At 38.8% G+C, this 15086-nt stretch overlaps 1 protein-coding gene across 1 annotated transcript in view; it reads right to left on the reverse strand.

Moving 5' to 3' along the window:
- The window catches only part of LOC114473661 (aryl hydrocarbon receptor-like), a 69863-nt gene that overhangs the window by 41669 nt on the left and 13108 nt on the right, over positions 1 to 15086 (reverse strand). The window contains exon 2 of the mRNA XM_028463428.1: positions 10999 to 11186. Within this exon, the coding sequence (XP_028319229.1) occupies positions 10999 to 11186 (188 nt within the window). The remainder of the gene's footprint in view (positions 1 to 10998; positions 11187 to 15086) is intronic.

A 15086-nucleotide genomic window follows, 5' to 3' on the forward strand; every position in this document is an offset into this window, starting at 1 on the left:
TGTGAACGCACTACATATTGATTGGATTGTCTGTAGAAAGCCTATTGACTCGATGTGTTTGTGGCTTTGTGTAAAAACGGGACATCTTATAAGTATATTTAGAAGCTTTTAGGATAGACTTGTAAAAAACAGTGGAGGGTCCCTTGAAAATGTTAGTTTGTTTACCAGTTCAAAGAGAGATTCAATCTTTTTCAACCTAATACACAAGACACACACACACACCTGAATGAGTGTGTGTGCGTGTGTGTGTGTGTGTGTGTGTGTGTGTGTGTGTGTGTGTGTGTGTGTGTGTGTGTGTGTGTGTGTGTGTGTGTGTGTGTGTGTGTGTGCGTGTGTGTGTGTGTGTGTGAACAGGGTTCTCCTGCTGAGATGATTGCACTTTAAGGACTCTCCCTGAATCTCTGCTCAGCAGGTGAGAAACAGCTGCGGCCTCAAGCTTGGAGCGTGTAGCGTGATGTTTCCACTTCCAAAAAAAAGACGCCTTTACCTACAAATTGGTTTCACTTGTGGCGCTCACTCAGCACTCCTCCTCTGGGGCAACAAAGGGTTAACGCGGCAATTACACAAGCGCAGCTATTGTTTGGTGTTAGGGCCTGGCGGCGAGGACGGCCAGTTTGCCGACATGTCTGAACCGGCTGTTCTTTCATCTGCATGAGCTTAAGTATGTAAACAAAGGAGGAGCCCCGCCCACCCAATGGGAAGGAAGCTGAAGCTGTGTGTTTGAACTGCAATAAGGAGATGTAAGGTCACAACAGTCCAAGATGATCCAACATCCACCATGGGTTTATACAGTGTCTCAATCTATTCTTAATCTATAAATAGATAAGAAAAGTCTACAAAGAATCAGTCAAAGGTTTCTCAGAGGTCAACTGAGGTTAAAAGTGTACTTTTGGTCTTCAAGTATCTATCAAAAGAGTTAAGAAACATCTATAAGCAATTCTTCAGAGGTTTCATTGTGCTCAACTGAACAAATGGGTGATCCAAGTGTCCATAAATGGTCTACAAGGTTCTTCAGAGATTCAGCTATGGACAAATGTCTATTATGGCGCGTTTCCATTGGTGGTATCGGCTCTACACGGCTCCGCACTCCTCACTTTCAGGACCCGATACTGTTTTTTTCTGAGCTCCAACCTGACACTTGAAGCTGCCAGACTCCACGGATTGCACTTTTTTGCTGCCATCCTCACAAGATTGCCAACAAAAATGAATGGTGGCCAAATGCTTCCTCGCTGTGAGAGTTGATGACTCTACGCTGTAATGATTCTCAGACCCAATCAGTGTCTGATTTCTTCCTACGTCACATTTTCAGGGCTGCTTTTTTTGGAACCTCAACAAAGGAAGTACTAAAAGAAAAGTAGCACCAGGTACCACGGAGGAGGTACTTTTTACAGGTGGAAACGGGCAAAAAGAGAGTAGAGCCCATACCGCCAGTGGAAACGCGCCATTAGAGTTCTACTTTATGAGTAGTCATCATATTAATCTCAGTGTTATTGTATCTGATGGTCACATTATCAAGATTCATGTCAGCACTTAAAATAACGACCAATGTGAGCATTAACGGCTTTGTGATTTTTGTTTTGTTGTGTGCGCAATTGTCGTTTTGTGTTTTTAGATTCAGTTTTGCGTATTTTAATTGTTGTTTTGTATATTTTGTTTTTGTGTATTTTTGTTGTGTCTGATTTCTTTTGGAGTCAGAAAGAGTTTTCTGTTGTTGTTTTTGAGTCATTTTGTGCATTAGGTTGGGCATTTTCGTTGTCCTATTGTGTTTTTGAAGCAACTTTTGGGCATTTTCGTTGACGTTTTGTATATTTCTTCGTCACTGTCTGTTTGTAGTCATTTTGTACATTTTTATCTCATTTTGTGTGTTTGTTGTTTTCTGTTTTTTGCTTTGGCATCATGAAGTGTACTCCTGTTGTTGTTTTGTATAATTTTCAGTTATCTTGAATATTCTTGTCATAATGTTTTATGGAGTAATTGTGTTTATTTTTGTTGCCATTGTGTGTATTTTTCCTGTTGTTTTGTCTTTTTTTGGAGTGATTTTGTGGTTTTACTTTGGGAGCCGCACAAAATAAGACTGAGGGCCGCATGTGGCCCTTTGGCTTCCAGTTGCCCATGTCAGGCCAGTGACAAACAGACATTCATTCTTAAGTCCAAATACCTGCGTGCTGCTTTTAGAAGCTACAGAGAGTCAGGTTGCAACATGCCGATACTTCCAGCCTGGATTAGCTCATATAAACTAATAGACACACACATATACTGTGGCTGATTCACTGACACTGTAGCTACAGAGTGTGTGTGTGTGTGTGTGTGTGTGTGTGCGTGCGTGCGTGTGTGTGTGCCCAGTTCACCTCGAGTCTCATCTGAAACTCCCTGAGGCTGTCTTGGGACTAGATTGCTATCACAGCAATGACAAAAATGTGAAAATAAAACCACAAATATGTGTCAAAATGTGAGTTTTCTAAACAAAAACAAAAAAAGCAAGCCCAGAAAAGTACAAACTGCTACAGAAAATAAACAACACTTCTAATTATGTTCCAATGACTAAAATAAGAAGCCTTGCAAAATATTTGGTAAATCAATTTATATTTATGGGGTCCACATCAAGCTTGAAATGTTCACATATGCCCCATATATGAGTGATTTTTACCTTTGATATAGCAATTAAGGCTGAATGATTAATCGCATTTGTGATATTCTCGTGATATCATAAAATGCAATTTTCTAATCGCAAAGGCAGCGATTATCATTATTATTATTTTTGGACCGACAAGCTACATCCTGATCGGCCCTGTTCGGGCGACCGTGGCTCAGGTGGTAGAGGGTCGTCTTCTGATCGAGAGGTTGGGGGTTCGATCCCAGTACCTGACTATGTGTCGAAGTGTCCTTGGGCAAGACACTGAACCCTAAGTTGCTCCCAGTGGTCGACTAGCGCCTTGCACGGCAGTCCTGTCCCACTGGTGTGTGAATGTGAGAGTGATTGGGTGAATGAGCTGACATGTAAAGCGCTTTGAGACTGCTTCAGTGTGGTGATAAAGCGCTATATAAATCAAGTCCATTTACCGGTATTTTTAAGGTCACGAGCCAGTGCAGCCACAGCCATCAGAGGCGCAGCTCACTAATTCTCCTTTTGCACAATTTTTCATTAAGTTGTTGATATGCTTGATTTGAATATTTGTATTGTTTAGATAGTTGGTTTAGTGTTTTGTTGATATAAAAAAGTTATTTAATGCGGTATTTTTTACTGTTTTATTTATACATTTTTGTAGTGTTTTATTTAGAAATATTTATTTTGTATTTCTCATTTATTTGGTGTGCCATATTGTTAAAAACATTCAAAAAATAAACAGATTGATATTCATCATTTGTTTTTTGTTGTTGTTATTGTGTTCTTTTAAAAAAAAAGTAAGGTATCGATAAAGTAGATCAATAACAGTAGTAGTATAGTAGTACACCCATCCCTAATGTTCAAGAAGTAAAGCCACAGATTTGTTTGCTTTATTGTTGTAATCTCTGCTTCAAACTGTACATTTCATATTTATTTAAAATTTAAATAAATCAGAAATTGTTTATTATGAAACAGATTTATTTATTGCTTGTGTTCATTGAAAAATACATGACAAGAGGCCCTTGAAAAAATAATCGCATTTTAAATCGCAATATTGAGGAAAATAATCGCAATTAGATTATTTTCCAAAATTGTTCAGCCCTAATAGCAATTAAGTTATTTATTTTGCCAAAATAAATTATATATAAATGGATGGAACCAATTCTATCATTGTTTGAGAACCAATGGACTAAACCATCACCAACATATGTTGTTTTTGGACAATGTGGGACAATCTGTTGCCATATTGTTGTTCTCTGGTTTTGTTGAGGAAAACCCTCTGAGGCGAAAACATGATAAAACATGAGAAAAGGAAGGACAAGGGCGTAGTGCAGGCTTTGGCTCTGCCGGCCATTCTTCTGCCTTCATTTGTGGCTAACTTCCCTATCAATTACCCAACTCTGACTTCAGAGATGGGAGATATTTCCAGAGAAGCCTGCTGGGAAGGAGCCCGCTCTGCTCCGACAGGCATGGCTTCATCAAAGGAGAAGAAAGAGAGATGGAGCTGCAGATAAGTGCTGGAGCCGACAGCAGAGCAAAGGCAGAAAATGTCCAAATCTGTCTGAGAATGCACCAATGCAGAGGTTTGAGAGCTTAAAATGCACTTTGAACAGAGCAGGTTGAGCTGGAAATGGACTAAAACAGATGAAACTCTACAGGTTTACATTCATTAAGAAGGCAGGACATGACAGAAATACATAAAAAACAAGAGAGAAAGCGATCATCCAAACCAGACAGGTACATTTGATCACAGCTGGGTCACAAATGTGATTGCATCTGATCTGAGGGTCACATGATGAATAAATAATGAGCAATTTGAGCATTAACACAGGAAACAACCATGAGTTTCTATGTTTTTGTTGATGTTTTGTGTATTTTATCTTATGTGTTTTTGGAGTAGTTTTGCATGTTTTTGTCTGGGACAGACTAACGGAAAGGAGCGAGGCTGACATAGTGCGCCATCGGCCCCTCTGACCACCACCAACACTCAGACACACACCACATTCATACATCTCGAGTGTTTTTGTAGTAATTTTGTGTACTTGTGTTGTCCTTTCACACATTTTTTGGTAATTTTGTATTTACCATGTGTTCCCCGGGCCATTATTTGCAAATGTCTGGTGTAAATCATCAAAGTGAAACAAATAAAGGTTTCACTTTTTAAAAAAATGAATAAATGAATAAAAACTAAAACGGAAGAAGAGTAATGTAGATGATGGTTGTGTGCATTCTCATCCTCAAATGACTCAAACCCAAAGAATGGGGTTTAAGAGAAAAGTGGAGACAGAAATGAAAGGAGATGATGAATGAAGGGATTACACATCAAAGGTCACACTGCATGACATTTCAAAAACAGGCTTGAGCAACAAAAAAAGTGTTATTTTTTTCTAAATCAAGTTTTTTTTTTTTTTTTTTATTTTAAAAAAAAGTATTTTTCCTTGACCTTATTTGGCCTCATTCTCTAAATCATACAAAAAAGTCTGATCCTTTTCTAATATTGTTAATTTTCTTTCTAGAATTTAAACATCATGTATTATATTTCATATGTTTTTCCAGATTTAACAACATTTCTTTGACAAATAAGATTATGATCACAATTTTTTTTGTGACTTTTAGGTTTTGTAAATATATTTTATTTATCCTCATTTTTTGCCATTCATTTATTTTGAGGATTTACATCTTTTGAAGATGAAAGGTTGGCTTTGAAGATGACAGGTTGGCTTTGAAGATGACACCTTGACGTCTGGAAATGCAATATTGTTATTTTTTCTTCTTTTTTACTTTTTAATGTAAAAGAAAGAAACCGTTAAAATGAGCCTTTATGGAGGATTTGGTTCTATTTCATACAAGTCAAAACCATTGATCAGCCAGAGAAATTAAAAATTATCAGTTATTAGATCTGTTGAAAGGTTCACTTAATGATCGAGTGCAGAATCCAACAATCGTCTCATGTGTCATGTCAGAGGAGGAACTGCGTGGAAAATCACCAACAGGCATTAGGCTCCGCCCCTGGGCTCATGAATGAGAGTTTACACAGGCAGGTTTACACCAGCCGAGACTTCACACACATCACACACTCAAAAGCTCAGGGCAGATCTCTGCAGATTATGCTGCATTACACAATATGCCTCACACATGAACACATGCCCTCTATGTGATCACTTTCACTCATTCACACCCACAGCTAGAGCTTCTCACGCCGAACAAGGGCCTCAGATTTCCTGTGATCGTGGAAAACGGACAGAAAAAAATTGAATTTGCGTTCTGTATCAGCAAACGCAATCTGATCCGGTTTTTTTCTCTCTCTCTCTCTCTTTATTTTAAATCAGATCCGAACATGACATGGAAATGCCGAACATGAAGGTTTTAGGACAATATCATATTTACACGCAATTTTTCACCAGAAAATGTCTCGCAAGTGTAGCAAACCGCCCATAATCCCAAAATCTTACGGTTCGAGGAGTGATCACGTGATTGAAAATGAACGCAGAGCTTCATCTGAAGTGTGTTTTTAATGTGTTGTGATGAACAAGTGGTTCAGATTATTAGGACTGCCTTCACATCTGAATAAGGTCTGGTAAAAAGACAGGTTTGACTGATGGTGTATTAGTTGAACTGGGGATCATTTTACGTGGTGACACGGAACGACGGAAGCTTCTATAATCACACAGCACGTTTTTGTGCAAAACAGGAGGGTGATTTAATGAAAGGTTTCAGAAAAAACAGTCCTTCCAGGATTTGGCAGCCAAGTTCTGTGATTGTTGCGGCCTAAAATGCCTGATTTTGCGGCAGCTTTTTCAAAAAACTGCAGCAAAAGTTGCAGCATTTTGAAGCTTTATTTTTTTTTTTGTGTGTTCAGCAATTTGCACATTTGTTGTGGAGATACCACCAGGGGGCGCAAGCACCAACAATATTGGCCACTGCTACCATTTTAGACCAGTGTTTTTCAACCACTGTGCCGCGGCACACTAGTGTGCCGCGAGAGATCGTCAGGTGTGCCGTGGGAAATTATCCAATTTCACCTAATTGGTCTAAAAAAAAATTTTGAAAACATATTAATTATTATCTGCAAATAATATACCATTGTCGAGTGTCCGTGCTGCAGTAGTGACTAAAGGTGCGTGCACACCGAACGCGACGGAAGCGATGACGTTGCCTTAAATCGTCCCTGATCGGTAGTTTGCACATAGTGGTGCTTTTTTGTCAGTCCATCATTTCATCGCTCCAGCGACGCGATCACTAGGGAGCTATGTGTACGTGTATGTATGTGTGTGTGTGTGTGTGTGTGTGTGTGTGTGTGTGTGTGCGTGTGCGTGTGCGTGTGTGTGTGTGTGGCCCCGGTAACAGAGAGAGTGTTGATGACGTCTTTTTTTTCCCTTCTTGCTCCGCTTCTACGGTTAAATGATCAACTTAACGGAGATATTAAAGGATGACTTCACTCAGAATGTGTTTGATCAGTAGTTACTGTGGTTTTAAAGAAATTTGCCGCTTTAATTTTGAACCTGATACTTTGAGGAAGTAGAACAGCCTCCGCTGCAGCCGTCAGCACTGAAGCGGAAGCGGGAGCGGGAGGGAGGGGCTGCTGCCTCCGCTCTACAGACAGTGGAGGACGGGAGATATCGCTTCACGTCGCTTAAAAAGTTAAAATTTTTCAACTTTGATCATGCAAGTCGCGTCGCTGAGGGGGGGATAAATTTTGTACATGGAACTCTTCATATTTCTCAGTGTAGAACAGTGAAATCTTTCCCAAATATTATTGCTTCTGTCATAATAAGCACGATATTTCTGTATTCCTGGTAATTAATAATTTTGGACAGAATTAGAGTTTGCAAAACACTTTGACGTTTTCTACTACCTTTAAGACCACATTGTTGTTTCATTTGTTATGTTCAAGCTGTATTTTTGAAGTGGACATGTTAAGTGCACTTTTTATTTGAAAGAAGAAATACAAATGATGATAAAGTCCTTTATTCTTTGTGTTTATTTGATTCCTATTCAAGACACTTTGATGAGAATGGCTATATTGTTAATATAGGCCATAGGCTACAGAGTATCATTTTTTAACATGTTTGGCTGGTGGTGTGCCTCGTGATTTTTTCAATGAAAAAAATGTGCCTTGGCTCAAAAAAGGTTGAAAAACACTGTTTTAGACAGTACCTGTAAGGAAGCGCTATCAAAGATGTGGTGACCGGAATCTTTAGTCAGATTGGTTGAAATTGCAGAAATTTGCGGTGATTGGACAGAACTATAGGGCCACACAGAATTTGCGGGGATTGGCTGAATTTGCATTAATAGTTGAAATCGTAACATTGCAAATTCCTGGAGGGTCTGAAATAATGTTTCAAACACATTTCCATGGGATTTTTCTTGTTAACCAGATGGCTGCCAGTCTATCAATGATGCTAACGTCACTTAAAATCATCCCGTTTACGTAAATAATCTGAAACATATAAAATACATAACAGTAATTGACTTTATTAACACTATTGAGCATGTTTGGTACAATGTCAGAATATTTATTAGCCTGTAAAGTCATCTAAACAGTGAGATGATGATGAAACAGAAATGAAATGTGTGTGCAGATGAACTTCCTAGCGGCAATTTTGGCCTTCTTTTGTATCCTTTTGGAAGCTTTGTGTTATATTAAGGTCATGTTGTGTCCTTTTAGGTCATTTTGTGAGATTTTAGGGACTTCTTTGTCCTTTTCAAGGCACACGTATCACTTTTCAGGTGATTTCAAATCTTTTTTGTTCGCTCTCGGTCACTGTTTTTTTCAGAGCACTGGGTTATCAACACCTTATCATATAATACAAAGAGCCTCACACGTCGGATTCTGTGCACGGGCTAAAGTAAACATTGAAGCTCAAACCAGTTCATTTCTTCTTCCTCAACAACAGTCGTGAGACAAAACAATGTCCAAACAAACGTGAACAAAGGGGTGGGTGTGTGTGTGTGTGTGTGTGTGTGTGTTTCATTTTAGTAGCAAATCTTTGCTTCAGCATCGTCTTTCTTTTTTGAACATGTAGGAACTTCTGAAGGACTTTGTTGACCATGAGGTCTTTTTTGCGATATATTTGTATACTTTTAATGCATCTCTTGTTGTCTGTTGGTCTATTCTTTCTGTTCTGTATCTATTTGTGTCGTGACTGTTTGTTTTGTCAACTTTTTGTATCTTTGTGTCCATTTTCATCATTTTTGCTGAATTTCACGGTTATAGTGAGACTTTTATGGTCTTTTGTCAAGCATTGCCTTTGTCCTCATTCATGTGAATCTTTTTTTAAGCCTTGAGTATGAACTTTGGATCATTTCAATGCATGTCTGATCTTTTAATGCCTTCTTTGCTCATAGTTTAAATCCATTTGTTCAGTGCATATTGAATACCTGTCATTCTTTGATAAATCTTCATATTTTCCAGGTCATATTCTTACTTTTTTTTTAAATAATTTTGGGCTTGGTTTAAATCTAACTATAGATTTTTCTTGTCATTTTATGGAATATTTGATTTGATTATTATCACTTTGGTTGATAATTACCTAACTTTGTCATAGGTGGGAAGGTGCAGTCTGCAACACAATTTTTGCCATATTTACTAAAGCTGTCACTATGTAAGGACAGCTTTACATCAAACTAGTAGTTTGTGTGAAAAAAACAGGCTCGTTGAGACCCGCCCCCTGCTGCTCCTGCAGCCTTTGGCAGATTGCCAGAATGCACCGCGACCGAGCAAAAAGAATCAATCAGAGCCAGGATTGTGTTTGATGGACTGTCTGACAGCTGTTGCTCACAGGCCTCACCACTTTCCCGGAGCCAGACGTATGGGTCGTCTGGAGCCAGCGGATGAACAAAGACGCCTCCGTGTGGCTGCTGTGACACTATGTTGCTGCTGCTAAGGTTTGCGCACATATAGAGAGAAAAGCGCTGCAGTAATATGATTTTAACAGAGCAAGTTAGATTACTGTAATGTTGCTGTCGGACTAAGGCTAGCTTGTTAGCTCCTCTGAGGGAGGGACTTTGGAAAGTTTGAAGGCAGGGCAAGAGAGCAGCGGGAAGGGAGGGGGAGAGAGGGATCTGAGAGTTGCAAACTGCACCTTTAAGCATATAATTGTGTTGGTTTTCCGTCTGCAGAAGAAACATTTGAACACCAATACAGTATCAGTCCGCTACAGAAACCAGTTTATTGATGTTGGAGGCTGCACTGGCACAGCCACTGTTGGCATTACAGTGACAGAGCAGCATTCCTGAGAACCTGGAACTGCTGCTGAGTTTTTGCAAATGTTGGATATTATTTTTATGTGCATGTGCTTAAGTCCATGTGTTACCATTTTGTAGGTCTTTCGTTATTTTGTGTATGTTTGTGTTTTTGAAGTTATCTTGTGTGTCATTATTATTATTTTGTGTATTTTTGTATGTTGAGTTGTTTTTTTTTGCAGATTTTACATTCATTCTACAGCTGCCCAATGGCTAAAACTATAAAAAATTAAACCCTAACCACGGTTTTGGGCTTGTTTTTCCCCTTAAGGCAGCTTTGGGTGTACTTTTGGTTTTTACACAGCCACCCAAAGGCTATTTATTCAAAGTTTCATTCCAACCTTCATTAGAAAGCTGTAGCGTTGGACAAGGGAGTGTTTGCATGTGCTTAAGGGCAGTTTTCCCCGTCTGCTGAGATCTTTAAATGTCTTGTTCTCTCCGAGGGTTAAACGGACTCTAAAGGAAACGTATGGGTCGTCTGGAGCCAGCGGATGAACAAAGACGTGGAGCCGTGTCTCGACTTGAGGCTGATCACCTCTCTGAGGAACAATGGAGCTGTTGTGAGCCAAGCTGGGATACGACTTTGCAGCGTTTCCCAGCAGCTTCTCTGCTATGAGGACACACAGAGCGCTCCTTTCTGCGTTGCGACCTTCACTCGGGCTGGGATATTCACCCTAAGGCTGGAAACACCGTCTGAACCCAGATACAGCGCCACTTTCTGCTCTTTCCCTGGAGACACTGAAGTCACATGACGACGCGGTACAAAGCATCACATGACACAACCTCATCCTCATTTATTTATACAATAAACGTAAAATACTTTAAACAGCTTTAAAGTTTAATACACAGTGAAATAATCTTTTTGTGCATTATCCAGATTTCTTTACTCTAATATGTGTATATAATAAATGTATTGTGCTAGTTTTGATATGTATACTACTTGTTTTTCAAAAAACTTAAAATATTTTATTAATTCAGGCAATTTATGTTAATTCTACAAAAAAATATATATATATTTTTTTATTCCTATTGCATTTTTATTTATTTCCCATTATTTCCTTCAAATTCGTTCTAAATGTGTTCAATGGATATTCTGAGGAAATGAAGGTTGTTGACGGAGCTAAACAGGAAGAATCTCCCACACTCACTGTTGAAGAAGCTCTTGACCTTCAGGTATCCCACGCTGAGGCGGAGCACCGACAGCTTGTCCAGCCGCGCCCGCACCTCCTCGGTGAAGGGCAGCAGGCTGGTCAGCTTGTCCAGCTCGCCGTTCAGACGGTCGCGGTGCCGTTTGGACGGGTTAGACTTGGCGCCATCTGGGGGTGCGGGTTTGGGTCTGCAGGGAAACAAAAGAATCAGGTTTTTATTTAATTACCTTTACTTTTTTAAGCAGAAAAAAAAATGTCCTTTTTCATGTGTTGCGTCGTGACACAGAGCTGTTTGATTCACCTACATAGCTTTGTGTGTACGCACACAAGTGTGCGCATACCACGAGTGTTTGTGTGTGTACCCGCAGAGTGTTTGTGTGCGCACACCACGAGTGTTTGTGTGCGCGCATTTGTGTGGGCACACCACAAGTGTTTGTGTGTGTGCGGGCAGAATACTTGTGTGCGTGCGCCTGTGTTTGTGTGTGACTTGCTTGCGTGAGCATTTGTTGGTGCGTGAGAGACACTTTTATTTCAGTTTAATCTCACATACACAAACACTGCACACACACAAACACTCGTGCGTGCACACACAAAGCTCTGCAGGTGAATCAAATGTCTTTACATCACGGTAAGTGACATAAATCACACGACGCAACAAATCGATAATGAAATTCGTTGCCAAGGCTTTTAATAGTCAATTTTTTATCGATTCATTGTTGCAGCCTTAGTGTGCTGCTGTTTAATAGGAGTAGCTAAACTGGTCTCAGGTCATTTTCGCGTGATTTTTAACATAAACAGTTATTTTCATGTTATTGTAGCACAATAATTGAAATTAACTCGAAAATTTCAACAACAAAAAAATCCTGGTCTGGTTAACTTGAGCTGAAAGTGGGTTGGATGTTTTAATGGAGCCTAAAGTTGATTCCCAGCGTTTCCAGTGAGACCCAGTAACAGATAAAGCACTTAAATCAGCTTCAGATGATCCTGCTTAGTTCTCCACTGGGATTTCAGGTCAGGTGAGGCCACATCAGTGTGTGTGTGTGTGTGTGTGTGTGTGTGTGTGTGTGTGTGTGTGTGTGTGCGCGTGTGTGTGCGTGTGTACACACCTAACGCACTGCATACTTTACAGGCAGAGCACCATCTAACCTCTGACCTGCTGAACTCTGCCAGGTTGCAGAAACAACAACCCACAGAAGAATTCATCTCGGAGCATGTGGAGTCAATTCCAGCTAATAATTAACTTAAAAGTCTAATTTTACGCACAACCTGCGAGTAACCTCATGGCAATGTAATGAAAGGCAGAAGGTCCTTCATCTATTCCTGCATAGATATAAAGTCTAAAATTATAATGTGATAAAAAGAAAAAAAAACTGATTTTAGTAATTGATTCATCATTTTAGAAAAATTGCACATTTTGCTGTTTAAATACTTCTTGAGCTTTTTCCATAACTAACAGATTTGAGTGACACAAAAATCCTTTTGAGCTCTTTTTATTGCACAAAACAAAAACATGCAACAATCTGGAAAAAATCATTTCACATAACCTTTCAATAGGGATGAGAAACACAACCACACCGTTTCACTAAAGCATTTAGATCCGACATTAAAAAATAAAATTGGACATCGACCTTGAACAGTAAAACAACTTAATTGTGACACTTTTTGGCTGTGATCATGTTTAACGCTCGTAGCGATGTTTTAACACGAATATCTGTTAGGGGTGTGTCCAACCACAAAATGATCCAATAACAAACACAGCTTCCTTCAAACATGAAGCAACAGAACAGAACATTATTTCTCACTAATCATTGCCATTGATTTTTAAATCTGTTATTAATATTGATGGAATTTCTGTTTTTTTGTCAAACTTTAATTGTTTTTCAAATATCAACAGATAAAACATTATGTTTGAATGTGCAAAATGCGTCTACATCTGCTTTCAGCCAGTCAAACTATTTTATGGCAGTTATAAATCGTAGAAGCTGTCACTGTCACCATGGTGACAATCCCTATGAAAACCTACTACTTCATTTACATCAAAAACATCAATTGACAAAGCTTGATTTTCCATCACATGAGCTTGGCCACATTTACTTTGATGTAAAAATGTTTGTACAACTCTTTTTTAATTTCAGTTAAAAAAAATATTTCAGTTTGTGTATACTAAATCTGCTGCCAAGATATTTCAGTTTTTTATGTCTATAGAGGTTATGTCAATCCTTAAAAATGTTATCTTACGGCTGTTTACATTCAAATATCGTGACATGTGATGTAGCAGAAGCTCCGTCGTAAAAATTGCGAGTGAAGGAAGTGACGTAGTCCAATCACATGCACAGAACGGATCGTGTTTCCGATAGGGACACTGCTCCTTGCTGCTTTAAGTAACCATGACAACAGTTCAATAAAATTAGTCCGGGCAGATTGCAGCACGCCAAAGAGCAAAACTCAAAACCGTTGCATCGTACATGTGTGTATCATCGGCAAACTTGTTTAGAATGTTAACAAAACCAATGTTTTCAGTGGAATCGCCACTAACAGTTTCTTACAGGAACTAAAGAGGCAGAAATAAAAGGAGTCCTAAAGGAATGAATGAACATTACAGCCGTCATGACCTCTGTGCTATCTGGGCCCATAAAATCAAAAAGGCAATGAAATAAATGTTCACATTTTCACTACTTTATCTCAACTGTCGTTAAATTAATATGTAACAATCAAAGTTAAGCACAAGCGCTCCTGGTAAAGTTGATTAAAGCACTCAAAAATTAGATAGAATTAGAACTTAACTACAAAATGTGTCCCAACATGCATTTCTAGTCATGCATGTTATTCATTTTCATCATGCTTTTTGTAAAACTATAATGATCTTTAGGATAATTTATCCAGTAAGCAAATCTTCATGGGGAAAGATGATGAAACGGACAGGAAATGGCAAAGTGTAATGTGATGTGGAATCAGGTAAACAGTAAACCCTGAAATAAAAAAAAGGTTAGAAAAAGGTGCACCTAAGAAAAATGTAAAAAAAATAAGTAGATATGTATGGAGCACCAATTGTAAAGTTGTGCATGCTAAAGTAAACAGCAACTGTTTGCAGTATTTAGCAACAAAAAACTTTTTGACCAGATTTACAGCATTTTTTGTAAAATTTGTAATGTTTTCTATTTCTCGTAACAAATATGTCAATGTTAAATCGAAATGTTACATTTAAATATATATGTTAAATGTAAATCTTGAATGTTAAATCGAAATGTTTAATCTAAATGTCACGGGAGAAAATAAATATTTACCCAATAAATAAAATAAAAGCTCATTGATGCAAAAGTTGCTGTTCATTTTAGCATGCACAACTTTACAATTGGAGCCCCACAGATGAGGTGAAAAATGCTAAAAGTTAAAAACAGTTCAAATGTGTGGTTGAAAAAAGTAGCTCAAAATAGTGGGAAAAATGGATTAAATTAGTGAGAATCTGATCGTGTCAAAGCTAACTGAACTTTCAGACTCTTCTTCAGCAGCAGACAGACTTTCTCTCAGTGCAGATGATCTCTTTTCGCCCAATCATCATAGTCTAACATGTGAAGCCTTCCTGCTGTAAATAAGTCATCTGCTTCCAATAACACTGCGGAGCAGAACACATCAGCAAGATACTATCACTGCATTCCTGACGGCACAAGAACAACGAGCGGCCAGTGCTGCTGCTGCCTTATCGGCTCAATCTATCCTGGAAGGGGTGTGGCCTAAGCAATGGCAATGGTGGAATTAAACTCTCATCCTGGGGTTCATAATGACACTGAGTATTGCAAGGACACCTCAGCTGTACATTCATCTCACACTGCAGAGTTAAAGGCTTTCAAAGGTGAAGAATATACAACTCAACAAAACATTCACTTTATCTTCAAAATAAATAAAACAACTATAAATCAAGGATGAGCAACATGACATTGCACTCTCACCTTAAAATATTCGACCCTTCCCAAACCCTTCCATTGTCCTACCCTGACTCCCTTTCCCTGTTCCTTTCCCCCCTCCACCTAGGGTAACACTGCCCTCTGTTCTTATATTCTCCTTTTAATAAAGTTTTTCTTACCCTTCCT

Source organism: Gouania willdenowi, chromosome 2, assembly GCF_900634775.1.
Source record: "Gouania willdenowi chromosome 2, fGouWil2.1, whole genome shotgun sequence".
In the NCBI taxonomy this organism is placed as follows: Eukaryota; Metazoa; Chordata; class Actinopteri; order Blenniiformes; family Gobiesocidae; genus Gouania; species Gouania willdenowi.